The following is a 24,359-nucleotide window of genomic DNA, read 5'->3' on the forward strand; positions in this document are numbered from 1 at the left end:
AACAAAGTGCATTTAGGTGAAGTGCATTTGAAATTTTTCTATGTATAATATCGCAAATTAGAAATGTTTGGTAAGATAAAATGTGCACGATAACATTAAGCAAATCTCTTCGCCATCGTCACTCTTTAATATTAAGCAGGAGTTTACGTATAGTTAAAACATGTGCGTGCGCTCGTTGTGGTATGTGTGTGTGTGTATGTGACTGACTGACTAACAGACCGCCTCCGCGGCGTGCATGAGACTTCACGCAGATCTCACGAACAAACGTCTTAATATGATCGCACATTAGAAATGTTTGGCGAGATTAAATGTGAACGACAACATTATTAAGCAAAAATACATAGTACATTATTTTTTTCTCCCTCCAGTACCGAAAGCAGAACAGATACCGTCAGATCTTACTGATACTACAGTCTTTCAAAATTTAGCCCCGGGGCCAGTTTAATACCAGGTTTCAGTACCCATCCCTACACTTACCTCAAAACTAAGGTCAGTGTCCAAAGTGTGAATTCATCCGCGGGAAAGCTGCCGCTATCTTGACTGTGATTGGCCAAATGACTCGCGTGCAGTAGGTTCTAGAAGTAGGCGTGAATAGGCGCGAATTCATCCACGGGAAAAGCTGCAGCCAGGGGCTTTTCAAAGAAGACGCTGCTGTTATCTTGACTGTGATTGGCCAAATGACTCGCGTGCTTTATCACCAAAGATGTTTGTGAAGAAGACCGCAGTAGGGAAGACCGCAGAAGACCCCCCTCCCCTGTCAAAAAAAAACTATTCGGATCTACACGATTGGCATGGATGACATTTTCCCATTCAAAACGAAAAGCGACTAGTTTGCAAGTATGAAAAATTCTCCTTTAAAACTCCTTATAAAACTCCATTATAACCAATTTTGGGTGAACCCTTTATTAATTTCCTGTACTACTTTGTTTGGATGGCTTTATATTGTATAATGGAAGTTTCACCACAACCACAATTCTCTCATCCTGCAACTCAACTAAACATGCCACAGTTGAATGTACTGGTGAGGGGGTTGTGTCCTGGTTAAGTCAGTCCTTTAAAAGGTGAAAAACAGCGCAGCCAGGTCCCAGGGGAGCCAGAGAAAGGTAATGAGGGCGATCCTTCAGATCTTACCCTTCACTCTGCAGTCTTTTAATTAGGGCGCTGATCAGACATAATGAAGTGAAAATGCCATTTCACATTTTTAAAGGTACTGCTACTTAGCAAACCTGGGAAACAAAGTCCATCCGTCTGTATAAAGCATATCTTGAGTTATAGCAATGTCTGTGAGTTGATCATTACAGGTAAAAGGTGAAAAAGCTCTGGTAGTGTGAAACCCAAAAACTAAACCTTGAAACTGGCTCATGATAACAGCAGAGTGTGAGGTTTCAGCCTACATGCGAGACAATCACTCCTTCCTCAAGGTGAATAACAGGAATTATGGGCTGAATCTTCAGCGGGCAATCCATCTGAGGTCAGGCAATTAGAAAACCCTGTTATCATCACTCATGTAACTAAAAGGGTTCAGACCATCAGGCTGTCCGAGTCAAATTACCATGTCAATGTATGTTAATCTAAGGTTTTCTTTGCCACATTTAAACTGGATTCAGCCACCCCAAATCTTCATTTTCCTAGTCTTTTTATTCACCCTTTCATACAGAAGACCACTGAATGGCCTGTCATCTTATGCACCGTAAACCTGATATGTTCGGTCTGTCTAAAGCCTTGGTTTAATACATTGGATAAAATAATTTCTGCACAGAAATTCTCTTCAATTTCCACAAAGCCCAATGGAAATCAAGAGAGAGCAAGACATATAATTCACACAAGCTTTAAAGAAATACTGCAGTTCACCCAAAAATAGAAATTCATAGTTTAAATCAGCCTTATGTCATTCCAAACCAGTAAGAGTTTTTTTTTTTTTTTTTATGGAATAAAAAAGGTGAATTTATGAAGAATATCTTGGCCGCTGTTGAAAATAATGAAAGGGCATGGGGCTATAAAAGGTCAAAAATGACAAAAGTACCATGAAAGTATCATAAATGTATATATGAATGAGACATATAGAAGACTTTATAGACATCATAGGCTATCATATGAGCCAGCAGGTTAGTATGGACCACTGTTTTGATTACACTCTTGCACCTTTTTTTGAAGCTTGAAAGATTTAGCCCACATTTATTGTAATTGGATAAAAAAAGAGCAACCAGCTAATTTTTCTAAATATCTTCTTTTGTGTTTCAAAGACGAAATAAAGATATACAGATTTGCAAAAAAAAAACTATTGTTATTTTTGAAAGAACTATACATTTAAGATCTTTTAAAAAAAAAAAATGAAAGAAATCTGATTTGAGCTGTGGATGACAAAGTGCATGTCTGACAAAGAAATATGCCTTACACACCCCAGAGATGCTAATTCAAACTGGCAATTTTGATAGGCAACCATCTAATCAGGTTAAACCATTCATTAAGTTAATTAATTACTTTGATAGAGCCATCGGGAGATGAATATAATAAAAACAGAGCCAGCTTTTCAAACTAATGTGGACGGCCTGGTCCCAGGTGCTGTTTTTCTCTTTAATTGAGGGTGAAAGACCATGAAGAGTCTCACTTTAACATTTCATTCACTCATCCAATTAACCCTTTGTTCTGGTACAGGGTCACATGCATCGTACAGACCTCCCGCCTACTACTCTCAAGAAGTGTGACTTAAAGATTATTTTAGTCATTAATGAAGGGGAGAAAAGGGACAGGCAGGGCAGTGAGACAACACACTGACAATGGTATTTAGAGACCAGACAGATGTAAGCTTCCAAAGTGAAATCATATTGTATTTATTATAATGTAAACGTATTTATAATTATTTAAAATTAAAATTATGCTATTACATTTATTCATTTAGCTGACGCTTTTATCCAAAGCGACTTACAATTGCTATATATGTCAGAGGTCGCACGCCTCTGGAGCAACCAGGGGTTAAGTGACTTGCTCAGGGACACATTGGTGTCTCACAGTGGATTCAAACCCGGGTCTCTCACACCAAAGGCATGTGTCTAACAACCACCCAAATGCTATCATTTATTCACTAATGCAGTTCCAAACTTGCTTGACTTTTTTTGTGGAACACAAAAGAAGATATTTTGAAGAATGCTGGTAACCAAGCAGTTTTGGTGTCCATTGACTTCCATTGTGCAGACAAGAAAAAAAAGAAAAGAAGAGACTTTATTTAAAAATCTGTTCCACAGAAGAAATAATGCATTACCGTTTCGGAACAACATGAGGGTGAGTAAATGATGAAAACACAGAATAAAAAACAAAACAAAAACAATATAGAAACTTGAGTTTCATAAAAGAATCACTGACGCAGTAACCAGCAACCACCAAGCAGCTCCCTAGCATCCAGATAATATCAGTCTTAAAGCATAGTGGGCTTTTTTTTTTTTTTTTTTTTTTTAAGTACTCAATATTTTTGACAAGCATTCCATTATTAATTTACCCCCAAATTAAGTAAAGTGGAAATATAATGAAAAAGGACAGATTTGCTCATTTCTGGTTGCACTTTTCCTACTTAGCAGGTCTGTTTTAACTCCCAACTGAGCCCAGCCTTTCCACCTGTTTTTAACATGTTTATCATTAATAACTGGAATGGATTCAAACGTCTGTAGTGTAAATGCAGCTCTATGCATTAACCAGATGGTTCAGTCAGTTCCAGGGTAGTGAAAGTAACGGCACGACATTAAAATTCACACAAAATTAAATTAGCTTTAAGAATTATTCCACTTCACCGCTCCGGGATTGTGCATAACAAAATTAAAAACACCTTGCCTGTGGAAAACCCAACTCAAAATGGGGCCATGAATTAGCACAATGAATTAAAACCTCCATTTAATATAATTTTCTCTTATTTTTATTGCTATTACCCCAGATGCAGGGACGTAAGCAATCAAAGTAATGGACCATTACAATTGAATCTAAAAGTCAAGTACGGTCCCTGTCTTCAGCGTGTAAAGTTACGGCCATAAAATGCAATCCTAAAGATTTAGATAGACGTTTCGGTGAAGGTGGTGTGACACATATTTCTCCGCCCATTTAAAATCACGGCGCTGAACTCCAATGTGATGAACTCTCAGCAAGAGATAATGCTGCGCTCACCTCTAACATCTCCCTCCATTAGTGCGTAATGAAGAGCGTGGTTTGAAAGCGCAGCCATTAGACAGAAGAACGTATTCCCCCACTCTCACAACCCACCGACGACGCCAGGTCAAAAAGGCGGAGCCACATGCTCCACTGTGTTGATTACTAAGACCAATAGTCATACAGAACATAACGTCCCACTCAGGAGAAACTAACAAGAAACATGCTGTTTCATAAGGAGTCTTTCCGCAAGAAAACAGGGATTTTAATGCAATCATAATCTTCAACATTTGCGTCTTTAGTAGAAGATATGTCAGCATTATCTTGCTTCTGCAGTATGTGTTTCTAATTCAGTGACTCAACAGCAGGGTTAAGAAAGGTTCAGCCAGCACAATAGACTAACACTAAGCCATTACTCTGCTTTGCCCATGGCGAAAATAGCTAGTTTTCATTGGCAATGGCTCAGTACAGCCAAACTACAGACCATTTACAATGATGGACAACACATTACGCCCAGAATAACCATAATGTTGCAGGTTCTACACATTTATGAAAGCAATAAAAAGTCTCAGAATTGAAATGTCACCCTGCGACTGATCAAAAGTTTAAATCTAAGTTTTATGAGGCTTAAAATAAATAAGATGGTTAACCAATAGACAAAGAGACTCGTTTAAAACAACACTGTCAGTACTGAGAGTAAACGATCATTTAAAAGTTTGGGGTAAGTAAGAGTTTTTTTTTCTGAAATAAATTTTATTCCGCAAGGAAAAACTAAGTTTGTTGGTTAAGTTACAAAAGATTTATATTTCAAATAAATGTTTATCTTTTGAACTTTCTATCCATCAAAGTGTCCTGAATAAAAATACATCAAGGTTACAAAAAAAATAAAATAATTAAGCAGCAATTATTATTATTATTAGTGTATGCCCTAAATATTTTCTCTTAAAATAAGAAAAACTGTCATTTATATATGTGAACGTGACCGAAAAAAAGACACAAAAAAGGTAAGGTTACTTATGAAAGAATACAAGACAAACAACTGCCCGTATTACCAATAACAACAGAGCGAACCTGATGAAATGAAGGAAATTACGTGGCATTCTCGATAATTGCCATAATACTTCTCATTATAGCTCTCAGCTTCATCCATGCTGCTTTTTGTTCCAGAAATTGAACATGTGGGGCCCAACATAAATGAGACCAACACCACACGGTCCCCACATGAAGGCTTCCACACACACACACTTCTCTGCTCTGAATTATGTCTATTTTCAGGGGCGACTCATGAAGAGGCCAATTACCCAGTGCTCCCTTCTCCCTGCCTCCCCATCATCATTCTCAGCGGGAGGAGCGAGCTGGCTGTCAGCCTGACAGAACAGCCTCTCAGCAACCTGGTGTGTCCACAAGTTCCCTGGTCCTCCAAGCACCCCCGCTGGGAGATGAAGGGGGAAGGAGAGGAGGATAAAAATCTATACTGCCTATTCAGAGTGAGGGAGAAAGGGAGAAATGAGTAGAGTTAGTCATAGGACTCATTTCCTAAATGAGCGACAATTACCTGAATTATCTTAACAACCCAACATCAAACCCAGTACTGGGTCTTTGTGCTCCTGAATCAAAAGGTGGCATTTTGGTAGTTTGGTAGTTTTCAGGTTCAAAGCACAAAATAAAAGGCTGTATTTTGGTAAAAGGGCCTGGGCAAAAAAATACCACTCAAACCCTCCAACCTAGATGCTAATTTGGGTGCTAAATAAGCCTTGTTTTAAGGAAAAAATGCCAGTGATCTCTCATCGTGCATCATTTCTGACTGAAGACAATAATCGGCCTACATTATGCCTATCGGCCTACATTATGCCTAATCTTAATAAACAAAACTCCTTATTGAGTGGCAAGAAAGACGTTTTTACTCATCCAAAAACTATAATGTGGCCAAAAGGTTATATCGCAGCATACAACTCTGGCATTGTTTGTTTAACAAGCATGTTCATTTGAGAAATAAAAACAAGCAAAAAAGACATCTTATATTCATGGTCCCTCAATGCAGTGTAAATATCCAATAAAAATAAGTAAAACGACCCAACCCATCCAGAAAGCAGCAAATGGTTAACAGAAGTCAAAGTAACAAACGGTTTCATTTTCAAATGGGGCTATCAGGGCTGAAATGTTTTGCTGAGCAGTCATTGTGGTTATCATCAGTTTCAGGAAACGACTTTGGCAAATGTTTACTCGTGAACATGGATCCAGGCTCCAAGCTATTGCTCTACCGTGGCTGAGATGGTTCGCTATCCATTCCAGTGAAATCACAAAGCAAAATGCAGACAACTTTATATATACTCCTGCTGACAGCTATATTGGTTTATTAAAGGTGCTGTATGTGGGATTGATACAGAGTGGTTGAACTAGGTATATAGTAACATGAAATTCACCCAAGTATGGTGACCCATACTCAGAATTCGTGCTCTGCATTTAACCCATCCAAAGTGCACACACACAACATTGAACACACACACACACACACACCGTGAACACACCGGGAGCAGTGGGCAGCCATTTATGCTGCAGTGCCCGGGGAGCAGTTGGGGGTTCAGTGCCTTGCTCTCTAACCACAAGGCCACGACTTCCCAAAGTCATATAGCAGTCCAAATTCAAAATATTGGAGAGTTTTTTGTCACCCGGCCCCTCTTCCTCAGACTTGACGCACACACAGGTTGCCAGATTGACAACAACAACATGAACAAGCGAATTTGACAAATTCCACCAACTGGCAACCCAGGGTGCCAAAATATAATTAGGTAAACTTGACACTGGACTGATTTCACAAACTAAAATAGAGACCATCATTCTGGTCCAGAACAAACATTTTCAGAGAAGAATAACTGATTGTAGCATTGTTTTTCAGATAAACAAGTATATTAACTTAGCATGTTTCTTGAATATCTGCAAACTAGGGCTGGGACAACGCGTCGAGGTCATCGATGACGTCGACGCAAAAAATACGTTGACGCAAAATATGCACAGATTCGTCGACCTGTTTTTATTTCTCTAATAAACGTTTGCAAAACGTTTACCTTATGTGCGCTGAATATACGTGATGGGCGGATGAACATTCTTTCCAACTTTTTTTATTAAATGCTAGACATCAAGTTGTTGTTATTTTCATCAGAAAGAATAACTTTTTTCAGAATTTTCAAACTAGGCCCTAGGTGTTCAGTAAAGCTTGTTTCATTAAGCTATGTGTTTTCAAGACTTCAAGGTTTTATTGAATGCTATCTCTATACAAGTGCAAAGTAATGCATTCTTAGTCAGTCTTTTTTTTTGTAATTTTAAGAGCAATAAACATATTGCAATGTTAAGGAATTCATGTTTTTTTCATTCAGATATGTAAATCAAAATGTATAAATTGTTAGTAGTCAATTAATGGGGAGATAATCGATACATCGAAAAAATAATCGCTAGATTAATCGTTTAAAAAATAATCGTTCATCCCAGCCCTACTGCAAACATATTATGGAATTTTTATGCTTTAGTGGAGTCAAAATCTTACATACAGCACCTTTAAAATAAAGTTAATCTACAATGTAAAAAAAAAAAAAAAGTTTTCACAGAAGAAAAAAAAAGCCTTCAGAAAAATCTGTTACCATAACAAAATGTACCTTAATATGTCTAGTTAAATCTGCAAAAGAGTTAACATCATATATATTTTTGATCTAAAATAAAGGACAAATGCATGTTTTTGCATGTAAAAACTATAAATTACCATCTCACGATGGAAATGGTAAAAGGTCATTCTCAGAAGACACTGCGTAACAAAACAAATTATTTTATTTAATTAAAAGGGCTACTTTGCCCAAAAAATTTAATTCTATCATCATTTACTAAACCTCTATGAGTTTTCTTCTTAAGCTGAATGCAGTAAGGTGTTTTGAAGAATGTTGGTAACCAAAAAGCTGACAGCAGCTATTGACTATGGAATACCTGAAACATTTTCACGTTATTTCTTACAACTGCCACCACTTCTGCCATTTTTATCATGAATCTTAACAATTGTATTTTTTTAAGCAAATATACTACTCCAAACATGACCTCTATAGATAAAAACCACGTTTTTATTTATTAAACCAATAATCTTCATTGTTTGGGATTCGCCCCAAACTAGCCTAACTACTTTTGAAACAAAATGACTCCCAGATTTCTAATCAATTTGCCCAAAGCCATGAACATTCTTCTCCTCTACTAAACGAACATTTTCCCAAAGCTTAATGGGCTAATTTATATTAACACTAATTAACACGAGCACTGCATTATGTATGAGGTATACTTTACAAGCTGGACAAAGATATATGGAGGCCTCTTAGGGAAGAAAAAGATGGAAACCTTTGATGCACAGCCACAAAACGCCACACTATTATTTACAAATTATCAGCATCATTTTTCCTCGACGGCTGCAGCGCTCTCTAATTAACTGGCGCATACGGAGAGGTGGAGCACTCAGATAGGGCCACAGTTCCAAAAGCATTTCTGTGAAATTACATTTCTAATTTCTTAATTACAGTTATTTTCTTTCTCACACATGGGAGAGATCCAACACAAGAACACGGATGAACACAGTTAATTTTAGGCCTTTTTTGTTCAAAGCTAAGCGGAAAGGAAACAATTTTCCATGTCACCTGTGTATTTTTTTTAAAATTGGGTTTTATTTTTTTCAAAGCTTTTTGCCACTTGTCAGAATCTTACTAATTTAAGTCAAAATAATAAAGATGAGTGTGTGTAAGGGTCTAATGTGCCAGATGTAGCCCTTTCATCAAAAATAAATAAATAATAATAATCACTAAAAAACTCTCTCTGTGTGTTTTAAATATATATATTTAGTAATGGGGATTTTTAGGTTACCCACAAGACCAGGCCCAGACAAGTCTTCTGAATGTTTTGTCATTTTCCCCAATGGAATTGGGGGAAATCTAAGGAAATATGTGAAATAAAATAACATATGGTAAAATGTGTTAAACAAAGCTGAAACCAGTGTTTAGAATAACTGATACAATATTATAATTTTTGCTAATAAATCCAAATTTTATAGTTTTAGTCATTTTGATGTTTCTTTTTGTCATTTCATTTATTTATACAGTATATGTATGTATGTATGTATGTATGTGTATATATATATATATATTATATATATATATGGTGGGGTTGAAAGTTTGGGCACCCCTTGCAGAATCTGTGAAAATATGAGTAATTTTCAAAAAATAAGAGAGATCATACTAAATGCATGTTATTTTTTATTTAGTACTGTCCTGAGTAGGATATTGTACATAAAAGACATTAACATTTAGTCCACAAGACAAAAAAAATGCTGAAATTATTAAAATAACCCCACTCAAAAGTAGGGGTGTCACAATTTCGATTTTAAATCGAAATCGATCGAAATTAAGTCACAGTCTCAAACTTCGAATTAAAAAATGGAATAGTCGATGCTGCCACGCCCCCATGTTGTATGACGGCAAATCAATGACAAAAATAACCGATCATACAACTGATGCTGGCGCGCGCGCTATATGGCTTCCGCGAGAGGAAAACTGAATCGGATGCTAAGAAACGGGAGCCCGCGAGCTCATTTCAAACTCTCGCGCGCGCGTGACAAGTACTCTGCGCGCATGCTCATTCCCCACATACTCGCGCTCGATCATCTCACCTCTGCCCGCCCAAACAATTTTATTTTTGTCAGTCGTGGGGCGGGGATTGCTATTTTAGTTGTTATCTCAAATGTCATTGGTTATTCCCCTTTTCCTAAAGTCAGTATTCGACGCCTGTTAGAAAATGATTAATAATTCACTTGACTTGACCCATGACTTCATCAGTGGACCAGATACATGTGAGTAATCATTTCTTTTGCTTGTTTAATTTATTTTTGTCTTTAATGTAATTTAATGCATTGTTTATAGAGTAGATCTTTTGTAGATACTTGATTAACTGGAATTCTTCTGATTGCTAGTGATTGCAGTCTTGTAATAAGAGATACACATATTTTACAGACTGTAATGATGCACACACACACACACACACACATATATATATATATATAAATCTAAATCTAAATCTAAATCTAAATGAATGTCAGTGAAGTGTTTAACAAGTGTTTTATCTTTAATCTTTTAAATAGATACATCGTAATATGTGAAGGGTAGTATAGTCATTTTTTATTGTTTTTGTTTTGTTGTGAACTTGAATGTCATCTTTTGTGAAGAAGACTGCACTTACAAAAGAGAAACTGGATGGCAGTTTATTTTAAGTTTTCAATTGACTAAATATATAAGTTATTGTTACATTATGTTGTTAATAAAAGTTTTAAATTTGACAATGTAGTGTGGTACATTGCAAACAAAGGTCAGATATTATATTGCATAAAAGTCTAGTTTGAAAAATGACAATCTGTGCTTTAAAAAGAATAAATGTAAAAATCGAGAATCGAATCGAACCGTGAGCTTAGAATCGAAAATGCAATCGAATTGAGGATTTGGAGAATCGTGACACCCCTACTCAAAAGTTTGGGAACCCTTGGTTCTTAATACAAAAGTGAAAACTTTTGGAATTTGAAGATCAAGGGAAATTGTACTTAATTTGTGTACCGGGAAACATACAAGTATCTTCTGTTGCTTACGAAGGGCAGAACTAAATGGAAAAAAATTATATTTCAACAAAATAAGAAAAATTTGGCCATCTTCATCGCGTTCAAAAGTTTTCACCCCCCAGCTCTTAATGCATCTTGTTTCCTTCTGGAGCATCAGTGAATGTTTGAATCTTTTTAAATAGTTGTGTTTGAGTCCCTCAAATGTCCTCAGTGTGATAAGATGTATCTCAAAATCATAAAGTCACTGTTTGAAAGGGTTCAAATATGCAAAGATGCTGGAAAACTGAAGAATCTGCAGGACTTTAAAGACTTTTCTGAAGAACGCTGCTCAGTTTAACTGTTCAGAACAAACAAGGGACTCATGCACAACCATCACAAAACAGAAAGACAGCCGAGGATCATCAGGTAACAGAACACAGTATTAAGAACCAAGGGTTCCCAAACTTTTGAGTGGGGTTATTTTAATAATTTCAGCATTTATTTTGTCTTGTGGACTAAATGTTAATATCTTTTATGTACAATATCTTACTCAGGACAGTACTAAATAAAATATAACATGCATTTAGTATGATCTCTCTTATTTTTTGAAAATTACTCATATTTTCACAGATTCTGCACAGGTGCCCAAGCTTTCGATCCCCACTGTACATATAATTAATATGTCCAAAAAGTCCTGTTTAATGTTTAAAATTAATGTCTTAATTTTTATTTATTAGTTTTGGTTTATTACGTTTTACTTATACTAGTACAAGTTAAACTAAACAAAAAGTGAAATATATTTTTTTTTATATAAATTGTATTCCATTTCATTTTATATTTATTTTAAGTACTATTTATTTTACATTTATCTTTTTTTAAGTTTTAGTTAACTATAAAAACCCTGGCTGAAACTACCACATGCTTACTGATAAAACAAGTGTGTAGAACTTTGTAAATGTTGATTGTTCAAAAAAATGACCGTGACCATGTTTTTTGTTTTAAGTACCTTCATGTACCTAGCACCCACTTTTTCTATGCCTAGACTGAAGTGCATTTTCAAAGAAATATTCTTCATTTAAAGCAGCACTACACCTGTCTTACGATTCAGTCACAGTATAGCGTTTCTCCTCGGCCCTTCAAAACTTCTCTGATCTTCTGAAGTGGGCAAAGAGAGACGGAAAGAGCGTTTGCAATGTAGAGAGGATTTGGACTGAGACAAAAGCCTGTGAGAATAAAGCCCTCCTCTCTGTCTGGACGTCTGGCGGACCTTAGACACACACACACACACACACACACCCTGAGCTCTCAAACTCATGCCAGCTCATACTTCTGCTTACAGCAGAGCCCTGAAGTGCTGAGTCCAGTCCAGATCCACTACACCAAATGTCCCACACACTCATCAGCCAGACGCGAGACACTTATCTACGGCCTAAACTCTGAATCACTTCCCAACGTTGAGAAGAGCAGAAGTGCTGTTGCCAAGCATTTTAAAACTGTTGGATTGAATTTACAAATGAAATAAAATGCTGCATTCATAAATCTAACACTAAAGGTTTAGGAGCTTTTGTTTTAGATTTAAATGAAACTTGATCAAGTCAGTTCCCTTACTTTTTTTTTTAACTAGAATCAGACACAACAGCCTCACTTTGACTGCTTTAGTCCAACTGCAAAGACCGTTCAAATAAGAGGAAACAAACCACTCGGATATGAAGAACAATAACAGAGAATACCACCAACTACTTTTCATTTTTCTTACCAATATTAATAATACAACATAATAAACAGGCAGGCATATTGGACATCAAGGCCAAATGCACAGATCCAATTTTCCCAACCAATTTTCATTCATTTAAAGCAGGAATTAAATTAAAATGAATTGTTTTCTAAATGCATCTTTCAGTATATGCAGGGTCAAAAAATAAGGGTGACAGAATTTTCATTTTTGGTTAAACTATCCCTTTAAAGGGGTTATCATATGCGACATGCATTTTTACAAGTTGTTTGAACTGAAATGTGTGTTGGCAGTGTGTGTACAAAACCACCATATAATGATAAAGATCCACCCATTGTTTTTCTTCTTTGTTTGTTTGTTGGTTTGTTTTTTTTAATCATCTAATTAAATAATTTCCTCTTCTCTTTCTCAAATCTAGCCATTCTCAGATGCCTGTCAGTGTGACAACTGTTTGATTGACAGTAGCCTTTCAGCACAGACTGGGCTGGTGTTTTACCTTAGACCCACCCTGAGATCTGTCAATAGTCCTCCATTATTTCACTGCCAGAGCAGATGTAGACAAGAATCACTCCTAAGCGGTTGAGGTCTTTGTTGTTGGATGTAATAACAAACAAAGCAGTTGTCATGTACTCTAATTTACTCTGAGTTGTCAGAGGCAGTGGATTATATTTGTTTTTGAAGGAAATGGGCCTCAATCTACCCAAATGCGTTTAAGTTCACACTAATCTTTCGTGATCCAGCTTCATCAACAGAAGAGGTGAGTCTAAGGGTTTTAAAGAATTTTTGCAAATTGCCTTTCCTAATAATGTGCTAGTTAGCAAGTTTCACGATGAATGTGGCTAAAGTTTAGCATCTCTCAGAGAGCGGCTCAGGAGAGAGGGTTGGAGTCAGCTGAGTTCATTTGCATTTAAAGGGTTAGTTCACCCGAGAATGAAGATTCATCAATCTTCTACTCAAGCATCCTAGGTCTATCTGACTATCTTCTTTCAGAATAATCCAAAGTTATATTCAAAATTGTCCTTTCAATGGGTCCTTTCAATGGGAGCAGGTGTTTGCTGTCATCAGTTCAGAAGACGTGAAATAAAGTGCGCGCATCTGTAATAAAAAGTCCCTCACACAGCTCCGGGGGGTGAATAAATGCACTCTGTAGCGAATCCATGTGTTTTTGTAAGATAAATATCCAGATTACAAATGTAATAAACACTTTTTTTCCTCACTTCTGCTTACTGTGGGGAACCGGAAAACGTGCAGGCGGATGTTATAGTTCATCAGCGCTGCGTGGTTAGTGACGAGAAAACAAAACAAAAAACACTAAACGAATTAAAAGCACAAAACGAGGATTTGTAAAGAAAAACATCTGAGGATTTCGAAATAAGCTAAGAGGAGACTTCCGCCTGCACAGTTTCTGAGTCCCCCAGTCAGCAGATGTTTGAAAAAAAGTGTTTACTATGTTTGAAATCTGGATATTTATCTTACAATAATGCATGGATTTGCTACGGGGATCTTTATTCACACCCCAGAGCCATGTGAGCGATGTTTTATTACAGATGCGCGCACTTTATTTCACATCTTCTAAACTGTTCGCAACAAACACCCACTTACACCCATTGAAAAGCCTGGAAGAACAAAGACCATTTTCATTATAACTTTGATATGATAATTCTGAAAGAAGAAAGTCTCAATCACCTAGGATGCTTCGAGGGTGAGTAGATGGTGGCCGAATTTTCATTCTCGGGTGAACAAACCCTTTAAAGTGACTTGCAACAAAATGGCTTCCTGTAGACAGGGCTGTTTTTGACAGGTTAAAAAGGATGTTGTTTTGCACTACCATTGAGAAATTTTAACCAAACTATGTTACATAATCTTCATTGAGACCATAAATATTCATATCAACTTTATTAAATGGGCATCCGATGACCCCTTTAAGAAAAAACAACATTAATATCTCTGAAAGATGTGTATTTTGACCAACTATATTCTAATGCACAGATGGAAAAGTGAACTGCAAATAAGGATTTTGCCACAGAGGAACATGCTAGGCCATGACACCAATGATCCAGTCACAGTGTTCATCTGGTTTTCATCATTTCGTCATTTCACAGATTTGAGCACATCATAACATCCCAACTCCCGTCAGCGAACACAAAAAAAACTTCATAACACACTATTATTGACACAACACTTCATTTAAGACGGCTCCTTTTCCTCAAGTCTCAACCCCAGGAAAAGAGAGCGGAGGAATAGGAGGGGGTCTCCTCCATTCATTCCCCTCACTGCTAGACCGTGACCATATCATACCAGCTCCATTATCAGAGTTCAATCTCAGAGTAAAGTCACGCTCACAAGTCGCTCATGTCTGTTTCGCTTGAGCTGATGATAAATTAAAGCCTCAGAACAATAACAACAACATCAGGGAAAAGAGTCAATACCTATCCACAAGTGCCCTAAATGACCGTAAATTAAAACCTACAGAACCACACAGGGGGTCAGGATCTCTTCAACTGCATTTTTCACCCTCGATGCTTCACAGCCGATTGCTTTTTAGGAATCTTTGAATTTATGGTCGAGGTGAACCCCGCAGTATGACGGGAGGCCTGTGGGAGGAAGATCACGGCTAAATTGACTGGATGAGATGAGATGGCCTCTCCGGGTCCAGGCCGGCTGTGCGGTGTTAGCTCCTGCTGGGCCTGGGTTTCAGATTCCATCGCTCCTGCCAGCTCTGAGACCATTATTTTCATCCATCAGCTCCCGCTGAATATTCATCAGCTCGTGCAAGCGGCCCGACCAATGGGGCAGTGAGCCTGCTGGGGGTTAATGGCGATTGGATGAGGGGGTGTACGGTAATCAAATCACACAGCTTTTCAGGTTTCGGCTTCTATAGAGAGCAGACAGCAGCACTGCTGAGAAGCAAGAATGGTTGTTAATTAATCTTGATTAACCTCTTTAATTAGCATTAAGTGAGATTTTAAGAAGGCCTCACTGTAATCAGTTTAAAAGAACAATCCCATCTAAACCCGACAAAGAGCAGGAAAAGAGTGACGAAACAGGGCTCTCATCTTACGTGTGTTATCTTTTACACACACGTAATCTCGCTAGCCCTGAAGAGAGCTGATTTGTGATATTATGGAGTGTTTAATTACTCCAGATGAAGCACACAGACGTTCTAATCCCTCCAAATGTTGGAGATTTTTCCCCAGCATACCATTTCCATGGCTACCCACTCATACACACATACACTGTCGAAGCAGTACCGCCTCGGGACAAATACATGCAAACCAACTTCTGCACACTACTGAAGTCTTTTGTTCAAGGCATACTATATAAAAATTATCTAAACCGTAGCACATCTTTCAACATATATATGGGGTGCAGATAGTGTGCAGCCATTTAAGGATAAAATAGCTGCTTCTAAGAACAAAATTATCAAAGGATTGTAATGTGACAATATTAGATATTAACTGATCAATGATTTATTAAACTGATATAGACTGACGATGGTTCTGCAAGCTTTATGCAAGTTAAATATTATTACTGTTGTTGTGTTTTTGTTTTTAATTATTACTATTAATAATTATTAATAGTAACAAATTGTAAAGAAATCAATAGCTGAAATGCACAATATTTACAGCATGTCTTATTATTATTATTATTATTATTATTATTATTAATAATAATAATAATAATAATAATAATAATAATAATAATAATAATAATAATAATAATAATAATAAAGCATAATAAATATGCATTTAATAAATATGAAGTTAAATAAAGACAATATTTATTTAGTGGAACAGTGACAGTAATACCAAAAACAAAAAAACTAAAAAAAAAACCTTTTTTGGTTAGAAAACAGACATTATATCTTGGCCTTAAATACCTCTTTAATGAAAAGAACATCAAGCACTAAATCACATACTTTAAAAGGAAATCAGTTGTGGTCTATAGGCTATTGATCTACTTTCATTAGACCAAATAAAGAAACTGATGTACAGGTGAAGAACATTCAATGTCAAGTAAAACATCCTCAGACTCTCTGAAGGCTCCACACAAGTGTACACGGAGGGTTTTCAGCCAAAAACAGGAAACTTTTATACGTTTTGCTGTTCGTTTACACGACAACAGCATTTTGGGGACTGAAAACACATAATTTTGAAAAAGGGTTTTAAAGTGCAAGCTTTTAAAAAAGCTAACCTTTATTGTTTCCATGTAAACACCAAAGTAGGGAATCTTTGGAAACAGTAATGCCATGCACGTGCGTAGTATGTGTTAGGTATGTAGACATGCGCAGTACGTGTCTTTTAAAGGAAAATGCGAATGAACATACACAACAATGCTGGAGTACATGGTAGTGTTGATGCTGCTCATGAGTTTGCTAACGATTCTTCAGCAAAGTGTGGATTTACTTCACCAATATTACAACCAAGGTTATAATCGTTAACGAAAACGAATTTAAAAAAAAAAAAAAAAAAACTAGGTGGGGAAAAAACATCAAAATGCTATATAAGCTGTGATTCAAATATTAAACAATGTTATATCGGTAGCACTTTATTTTACAGTCCTGTTCCCCATGTACATACTATGTACTTATTATAGTAATTACAATAACTATGTAATAACTAGGTACTAACCCTGAACCTAACCCTAACCCATGTAGTTACCATGTAATACCAGAACTTTCTTAGATAAATACACTGTAAGTGCACTATAAGTACATGGAAGTACACGTACTGTAAAATAAAGTGCAACCGTTATATCATTTGTTTACTCTTACACTGAATGTTTGCTGCTTCAATCCAGAGGAGTAGGCTAATTGTATAGGGTAAATTTAGTATATGGTGTGAAAATTGTACAGCTGTGGTATTTGTATAGGGTGTGAATTCTGTATAGAAAATTAATGCTTGACTGAAGTAAAGCCATCTCGCTCTTTCTCAGCCATGCACACTCACTCACAGACACACCCACGGCACACACTAAAAAAATTTGAAAGCTGTATTTAAAGTTTTTTTATTTAATTTGTTATTTGTCATGTTTTTTCTCAGATTGAGCTCCCTGACAATCTGACAGAAAAGTCTTGCTGTGGCTCAAAAATGGGTTGAATGCGGTTCATGTATGTCTTCTGTCTGTTGGCTTTTTAGTTTTTTTTTTCCCTGCACACGTCACTCACACATTTTGCACTTACTGCGGAGTGTTGAGGCTGTTTACATATTTGTATCCATATGTACATTTTATGTACTGGTTTTATTTTTGAATTAATTTTTTCTAAAATTGTATGATGTTTTTGTTGAGTTTTATTACACAATACTTTTTCGGACCTTTTTGAATCTTGCCCGTTACAAATAAACCAATGTCATTGTGAGTGGTTTAAACATATGCTAGCCTCAGTAAAGCAGGAGAAGCAAAAGATGAGAACACCATTGGCTGAGACACATAAGACAAGTCCCTTAAAGCTGGAACACTCCACTCAGTGCGAGATGAACATTATCAAGGTTTCAGGAAAGACTAGACCGAGACAGTCTAAAACATATCTTAACACGCTCAGACAATTTGAAATAGACATGAAAAAAAAAGGTTTAAAGTCTTGCAAGCCTGTCAAGACACAGCAAGCTACAAGAGAGTGTGAGAATCAGCAGTACAGCGAGCCGAGAGCGTGTGATTGATTTGAGGCCGGTCAGTCCGTCTGCAAGCCCTCGGTCCGTGATGAATGACTGGAGCTTTTAATTAACCTCCTGCACACACATCAATATTATTCACACACATTACTCCATTTCCCCTGCTCTCCCATTACACCGTAACCTTTAAGATACAGTTTTAGGGCTGTTTTTGAAATACCATAAGAAATGAAATATTGTAAATACTGTGCAGAAAGTTTAGCGAAAAATCTATAAAGGAGTGTTCTTGCTTTGCCCTTTTAGCTTGGTTTTAATCTTGTTTTTGCACAAGTGGCTAATGCAGAATGTTTAAATATGGATAAGAAGTAACATGTACACTATAAAAGACCTCTAGAGGGCAGAAAGGAACAAGTGTGTAGCACTACTCGTCAGCCCGGAACCACAGGGCATGGCTAGCTCAAGCCGAAAACAAGTCGGCAGCACAGATTCAGATGAATATTCTAACGTCTTTCTCTGTTCATATATTGATGAGAGTGTTGACTAATGTACCATTTTTGCCTCCAGCTGAATGTGAATCAGAGTTGTGAGCATATCATTAGCACATGCAGGCATCTGTGAGCATGTGAGCGTGCGTGAGAGTGCTGTGGAATGTTTCAGAAGAATAGTCAATTGGAAATCTGAAAACTTTTACAGCTTCAGCAATAAAAGCAGAGCACATCTTCACACCAGTCTGACTAAAATAGCAGACTGGTTCTTAAACATGTTTGACTGTATTTCTTTGTGATTTTCCAAGACATTTTAAAAAATTATTTTAGACTTCAGTGAGGAACAGAAAATTCACCAAAATATTTATATTGTTCCATCATTTATGTTCCAAACCTGAGATTTCATGGAATACTGTAGCCAATCTCTTCTATATAATGGAAGTGAATGGGAACAAGTCTGTCAAGCTCCAAAAATAACAACAATACAAGAACTTTGTGGTTTTATGGTGTTTTTGATCCCTTTTGTAGCTTCACAGTCCCTGGTCACCTTATGCTGCTATTGTACATGAAACAACAACACTATTTTCCAGAATTTCATCTTTTTTGTTCAATAGAAAAAAAAAAAATTAAAGTACTTAAAGGAAAAGTTCACCTAAAAAATTTAAATGTGCTTAAAATGTACTCAGGTCATCTAAAACATAGATTAATTTGTTTCTTTATTGGAACAGATTTGGACAAATTTAGCATTCTGCACTTGCTCATCAATGGACCCTCTGGAGTGAATGGGTGCCATCAGAATGAGAGCCCAAACGATAATAAAAACATCACAATAATCCACAAGTAATTGACAACTGTCGATGAATTTATATCTTGTGATGTGAAAAGCTGTGTGTTTGTAATAAACAAACCCATCAATAGGCAGCTGTGGCCAAATGGCTAGAGAGTTGGACTTGTTACCCGAAGGTCGCTGGTTCGAGTCTCAGTGCTGGCAGGAGTTGTAAGTGGAAGGGAGTGAATGAACAGTGCTGAACCCCCAGTTGCTCCCCGGGCACTGGATCAATAGCTGCCCACTGCTCCGGGTGTGTGTTCATGGTGTGTTCACTTCTCACTGCTGTGTGTGTGCACTTGGATGGGTTAAATGCAGAGCACCAATTGCTAGTATGCATTACCATACTTGGCAAATGTCACGACTTTCACTTTTTCTTTTTTTCTTCCATAAGACATTTTTGTCTTAATCAGAAGAGAAATATCCATAGAGCAAGCTGCTTGGCCATTCTGTCGGCACCCATTAGCTGCAGAGAATCCAAGTGATGTAATGCGAAATTTCTCCAAATCTGTTCAGATTAAGAAACAAACTACTCACCCTGAAGTCATCCTAGATGTATATAACTTTCTTCTTTCAGACGAATCCAGTTGGAGTTACTTTAAAAATGGTCTTTGATCTTTAAAGCTGTTTGATGCCACTCAGTGGGTTCTGCACTGCATCAGTCCTTGAGAAGTTTAATAAAAAGCGCATCCATAAAAATAAAAAATAAAAGTGTCTCAACATGGCTCACAAATGCCTCCTGTAGCGAATCGATGCATTTTTGTTAGAAAAAGATCCATATTCAAAACGTAATTATCACCTTGATCTAGTTTGAGCTCACAGTTGTAAATGAAGCAGTTCCAGGCAGATGACATATGAGGAGATGACGCTACAGAAGGCTTTTGCTCACCCTCCGGAGACGTGAGACACTTTTTATATATATATATATATATATATATATATATATATATATATATATATAGATTAGCTTTTTATTAAAATTCTCTTGGACTGATGCAATGCAACACCCGCTGAGTGGCATCAAACAGCTTGAAAGATCAAAGACAAATTTTTTTTTAGAACTTCGACTGGATTCGTATGAAAGAATCAAGTCATAAACACCTAGGATGACTTCAGGGTGAGTAATTTATGGGTGAACTAACCCTTTAAGTAAATACTGAACATAAGTGATTTAGAGTGTAGTTTAACACTCTTACAATGTGCCTTCAGGTTGTGTGTGTTTTAGCAGTCGAGTCAGTGGTATGCTAGCTTCATTACAGAGGGAGTGGCTCAGTAATTACCAGAACACGTTTGTGTTTTTGTTAACAGAGGAAGATCTGACACTCTAACAAGACGACTGGCACATTCCACAAATGCAAACATGCACCATATGTAGCAGCTCTGAAAAACTGATTTCAAAAGTACACTCAACAGCACATACCTGCTTTAAAGTCATTACTTTATATAAATACTGTTTCGAAATGACTCTGAAGATGCAGCACTGTAAAGAAATAGTAGGAAGGAAAGAAAATCCTATTACTGGCTTACAAACAGGAAAGAATAATTATTGGATCACCAGGATACAGTAATGCAGGCTGTGACATTTGGGAAGTAGTCACCATGGCAACATCACTAGAGTAAAGGCTTATTCCTCATCCCGGTCTAGATTTATGAGTAAATACCCGCTCTAACAGAATAAAGGCACAACACCATCAGGGGGACTGTGTGCCAGTGTGAGTGTGGAAGAAATGGTGAGAAGTGAATGCATGTTTTTATATAAGTATGCACACGTGTGTCTCTGTGTGAGCGTACATGAAATGCAGACAATTATGGCACAGAATATTCACACCAATTTATGTTCAATAAAAAGACACTAATGTTTCCTGTTCCTACAATAACTCCACCACTGAATCTACAGCACAACTGGAAAGGAAATCAGACTATTTTACCTGATTTGTGAACCTACTGAATTTAATGCTGAATTTATATACCATAAAATAAAGGAAAGATAATGTATTTCTATTGTGATATCGACACTGGTTGTGGCTGCACTCCAAAACTAACATGAAGAGCAAATAGTGAATTCAGATTTCTTTTCTTGAACAGGTTTTTTAATGAAAGAATCAAACTAAGTATCTATAACACCCTGCTGTGCCTTTACTTGATTCCCATACTGAATACTAATATACATAGTTTACACAATTAATTGTATTTAATTTTTAATTTCATTCATATTAAACTATTGTAGTTTCTGGCTGGGATGCTTCCCCACAGAAAGAAAACTAAGAACATTATTTGACATACATTACCATTTAAATGCTGTAATTTTGCATAATTTACAATGCATATTATAATACATAATATTAGTATGTAATTAAATGTAATAGTAGCCTATGTAATTAAAATGAATTTCTAAATATTGAATGTGTAATGTGATTTGAATAAAAAAAAAAATGTGTAAAATAAAAATACTTATACTTTAGATGAGAGTATTTTTCACAAATGAATAAATATTTAATAAAATTGTAATATATATAAAAAATAAAAAAATAAAAAACATATACACTGTAACCAACAGGGCACTCTGTATTCTGGGAAGTTTGTGTGCATTGGGAATCATATTTTTTCATATAAAGCCAGGGTAACCTTAATTTTACATATAGCACACATATGAATATGACAGTGGGCAAATGCATAAAGTGCAGCATAATTTGAAATCACAAGTTTAAAGTTTAAAGCATTCAGTTCACATGGACTGACCATCACGCAGAGAACATGCGATCATGCTGGATAAAAATGCACACTTCACAAGATTTCACAGCTGGATTCGACTGTGTTTGCTGAATTTTCCACCCGGGTAACACCGCCAGTATATTTCAAACCTGTGGGAACCACCGAAATGCATCGGTTTTATTTTAAACCACTGCTTTATTTAATCTTTAACTGTATTAAATTAAAACTTTGAAGCAGCAGCCCCAAATTAAAGTATGGTACCAAAATAGTACTGTTTTTATAGACCTAGTTAGGACCAATTATAGAAGGTCTGAATGCTGAATCACTGGGTACTATCATATCTAAGTTAATGGTCCCACTCATAATCTTTAAATCATGACAATTTTTCATCTTTCATATGCAAATTTTTCCTCAGAAAATTGTCTGCATTCCCTGTGGCTAAAGCCTAAAAAACACTTCCACACTTTGATTATAAAGCAATATCCCAGAAATCATCTTGCTCCGAGAGAGAGAGAGCATGCAGCCCATAATGCCATCACTTCTATTAATTAGTGTGCAGGAATCAAAAGCTTTGCATCTGATGTCTGAGAGAATTCAATTAAGAGGCAAATGCCCTTTTGTGTTATCGAGTTAGGAGCAGCCACACAGCTCAATATAATAACCTCCATACAGAGTAAGGACATACAGAATACCCCGAGGGCTCATTGGAGAGACCACTCTTTCCTCAGCGAGGGTGGTCCAAATGGCCTCCTCTCAAGCAAATGTCAACGATGCATTTTCCATATGAAACCGTGAACCGTATGCTGCGTTTCTATTATAATCAGAGAACGACCATCATGTCCATAAAAGGTTAAAAATACATTACGGTTAAAATGTTTTCTTTTTTTATAACCTCTATAAAACATCACCAATGCACTTCACATTCAGTAAAATATTTCCTATTTTCTACTCTTTCACAGTACACATATTTGGCGCATATGGCATTGCAAACTAACCTGAGATTTTCCATATTCATGTGATTTTGTTTTCCATAAATTCTCACATTTTCTCACAACTTCTCAACAAATCTTCCCACATTTGTGAAAGTGAATGTGTTTTGGTGTTCCTCCCTAGGCCGTTCTGTTGCTCTGGATTAAATGACATTACCAACAAATGGCACTATTAGCAGTATATCAAATACCGTGAAAAGTCAATGTACCCAAGCTAATGCTCCACAGTTTTATTATTTCATTGCTATTGGACCAAATACCTACACACTGACCAAAGCCAAGGAAAACCTTCTATTTGGCAGATTTCTTTAGGAGTTAAAATCACCGTTTCCTACACCACTGAAGCTATAGCACCACAGCAAAAGAAAACATGTTATTCTAGATGTAAACTTCCAGTGTGAATTGAAGGTCCGGAAACCACAACATGAAACAAAACCAACACATCTTCTATTGTGCCTTCTCTGGCTACAGCCAAAAATAAATATACACTGCAACCACTGAGATTCTATTCACAAAAGAAAGTATTCGCCACAAAGTATTCAATGAGTTCTTGAGTGGATGCTAAATAAAAATCTGATTAATTTACTGAACTGTCTGAAAATGTACCAAAACTATATATATATATATATATATATATATATATATATATATATATATATATATATATATATATATATATATATATATATATATTTATAATATAGGCAAGTGGAGAAAGAACTCCAAGGAAACACTTACTAAGGTTTAATGTTTACTTTAGGCCTTAATGTTTACTTTAGGACATTGAAGATGCACATTATACTATAAGCTACCACTGATGGGTAATTATTTGCAAACAGAGGACATAACAAAAGTCTTGCGGATCTAATATTAATACCCGACTGTTTCCTTGAGACTTACCTTGTCCTTGTCCTCCACCAGGTCTGTTAGCACATCATCAGGGTCCAGAATTCCCCCGTCACAGTACTCGACATGGTGGGTTCGTACCAGGAAATCTCCCTCCTACAAAACAAAAGTGTCAGACTTGTAATCAGCAAGAAAACATTTACTGACCTCAGACTTATCAGTTAACAAGGGTTCCCACAGTGATGTCTAAACTGTAACTATTCTCTAAAAAATAAAAAGCAGTGACTTGAGCCTGCCCATCATAGCTAACAGTACACAATGAGTCTGAGCTAACTTTACTGCAGCATGTATGAGGACACTATGATGTACAAGCAGCACAGGACATCTTTCATTGCAGTCTTCCCACACTCCTCGACAATCAT

General features: G+C 36.6%; 1 protein-coding gene across 7 annotated transcripts in view; it reads right to left on the reverse strand.

Moving 5' to 3' along the window:
* Positions 1-24,359, reverse strand: part of pard3bb (par-3 family cell polarity regulator beta b) — a 296,499-nt gene that overhangs the window by 261,023 nt on the left and 11,117 nt on the right. For all 7 annotated transcript variants that reach the window (XM_026272247.1, XM_026272250.1, XM_026272245.1 and 4 more), the window contains exon 3: positions 23,992-24,093. In XM_026272247.1, coding sequence (XP_026128032.1) covers positions 23,992-24,093 — 102 coding nt within the window. The remainder of the gene's footprint in view (positions 1-23,991; positions 24,094-24,359) is intronic.

The sequence above is a fragment of the Carassius auratus genome, chromosome 9 (genome assembly GCF_003368295.1).
Source record: "Carassius auratus strain Wakin chromosome 9, ASM336829v1, whole genome shotgun sequence".
NCBI classification, from domain to species: Eukaryota; Metazoa; Chordata; class Actinopteri; order Cypriniformes; family Cyprinidae; genus Carassius; species Carassius auratus.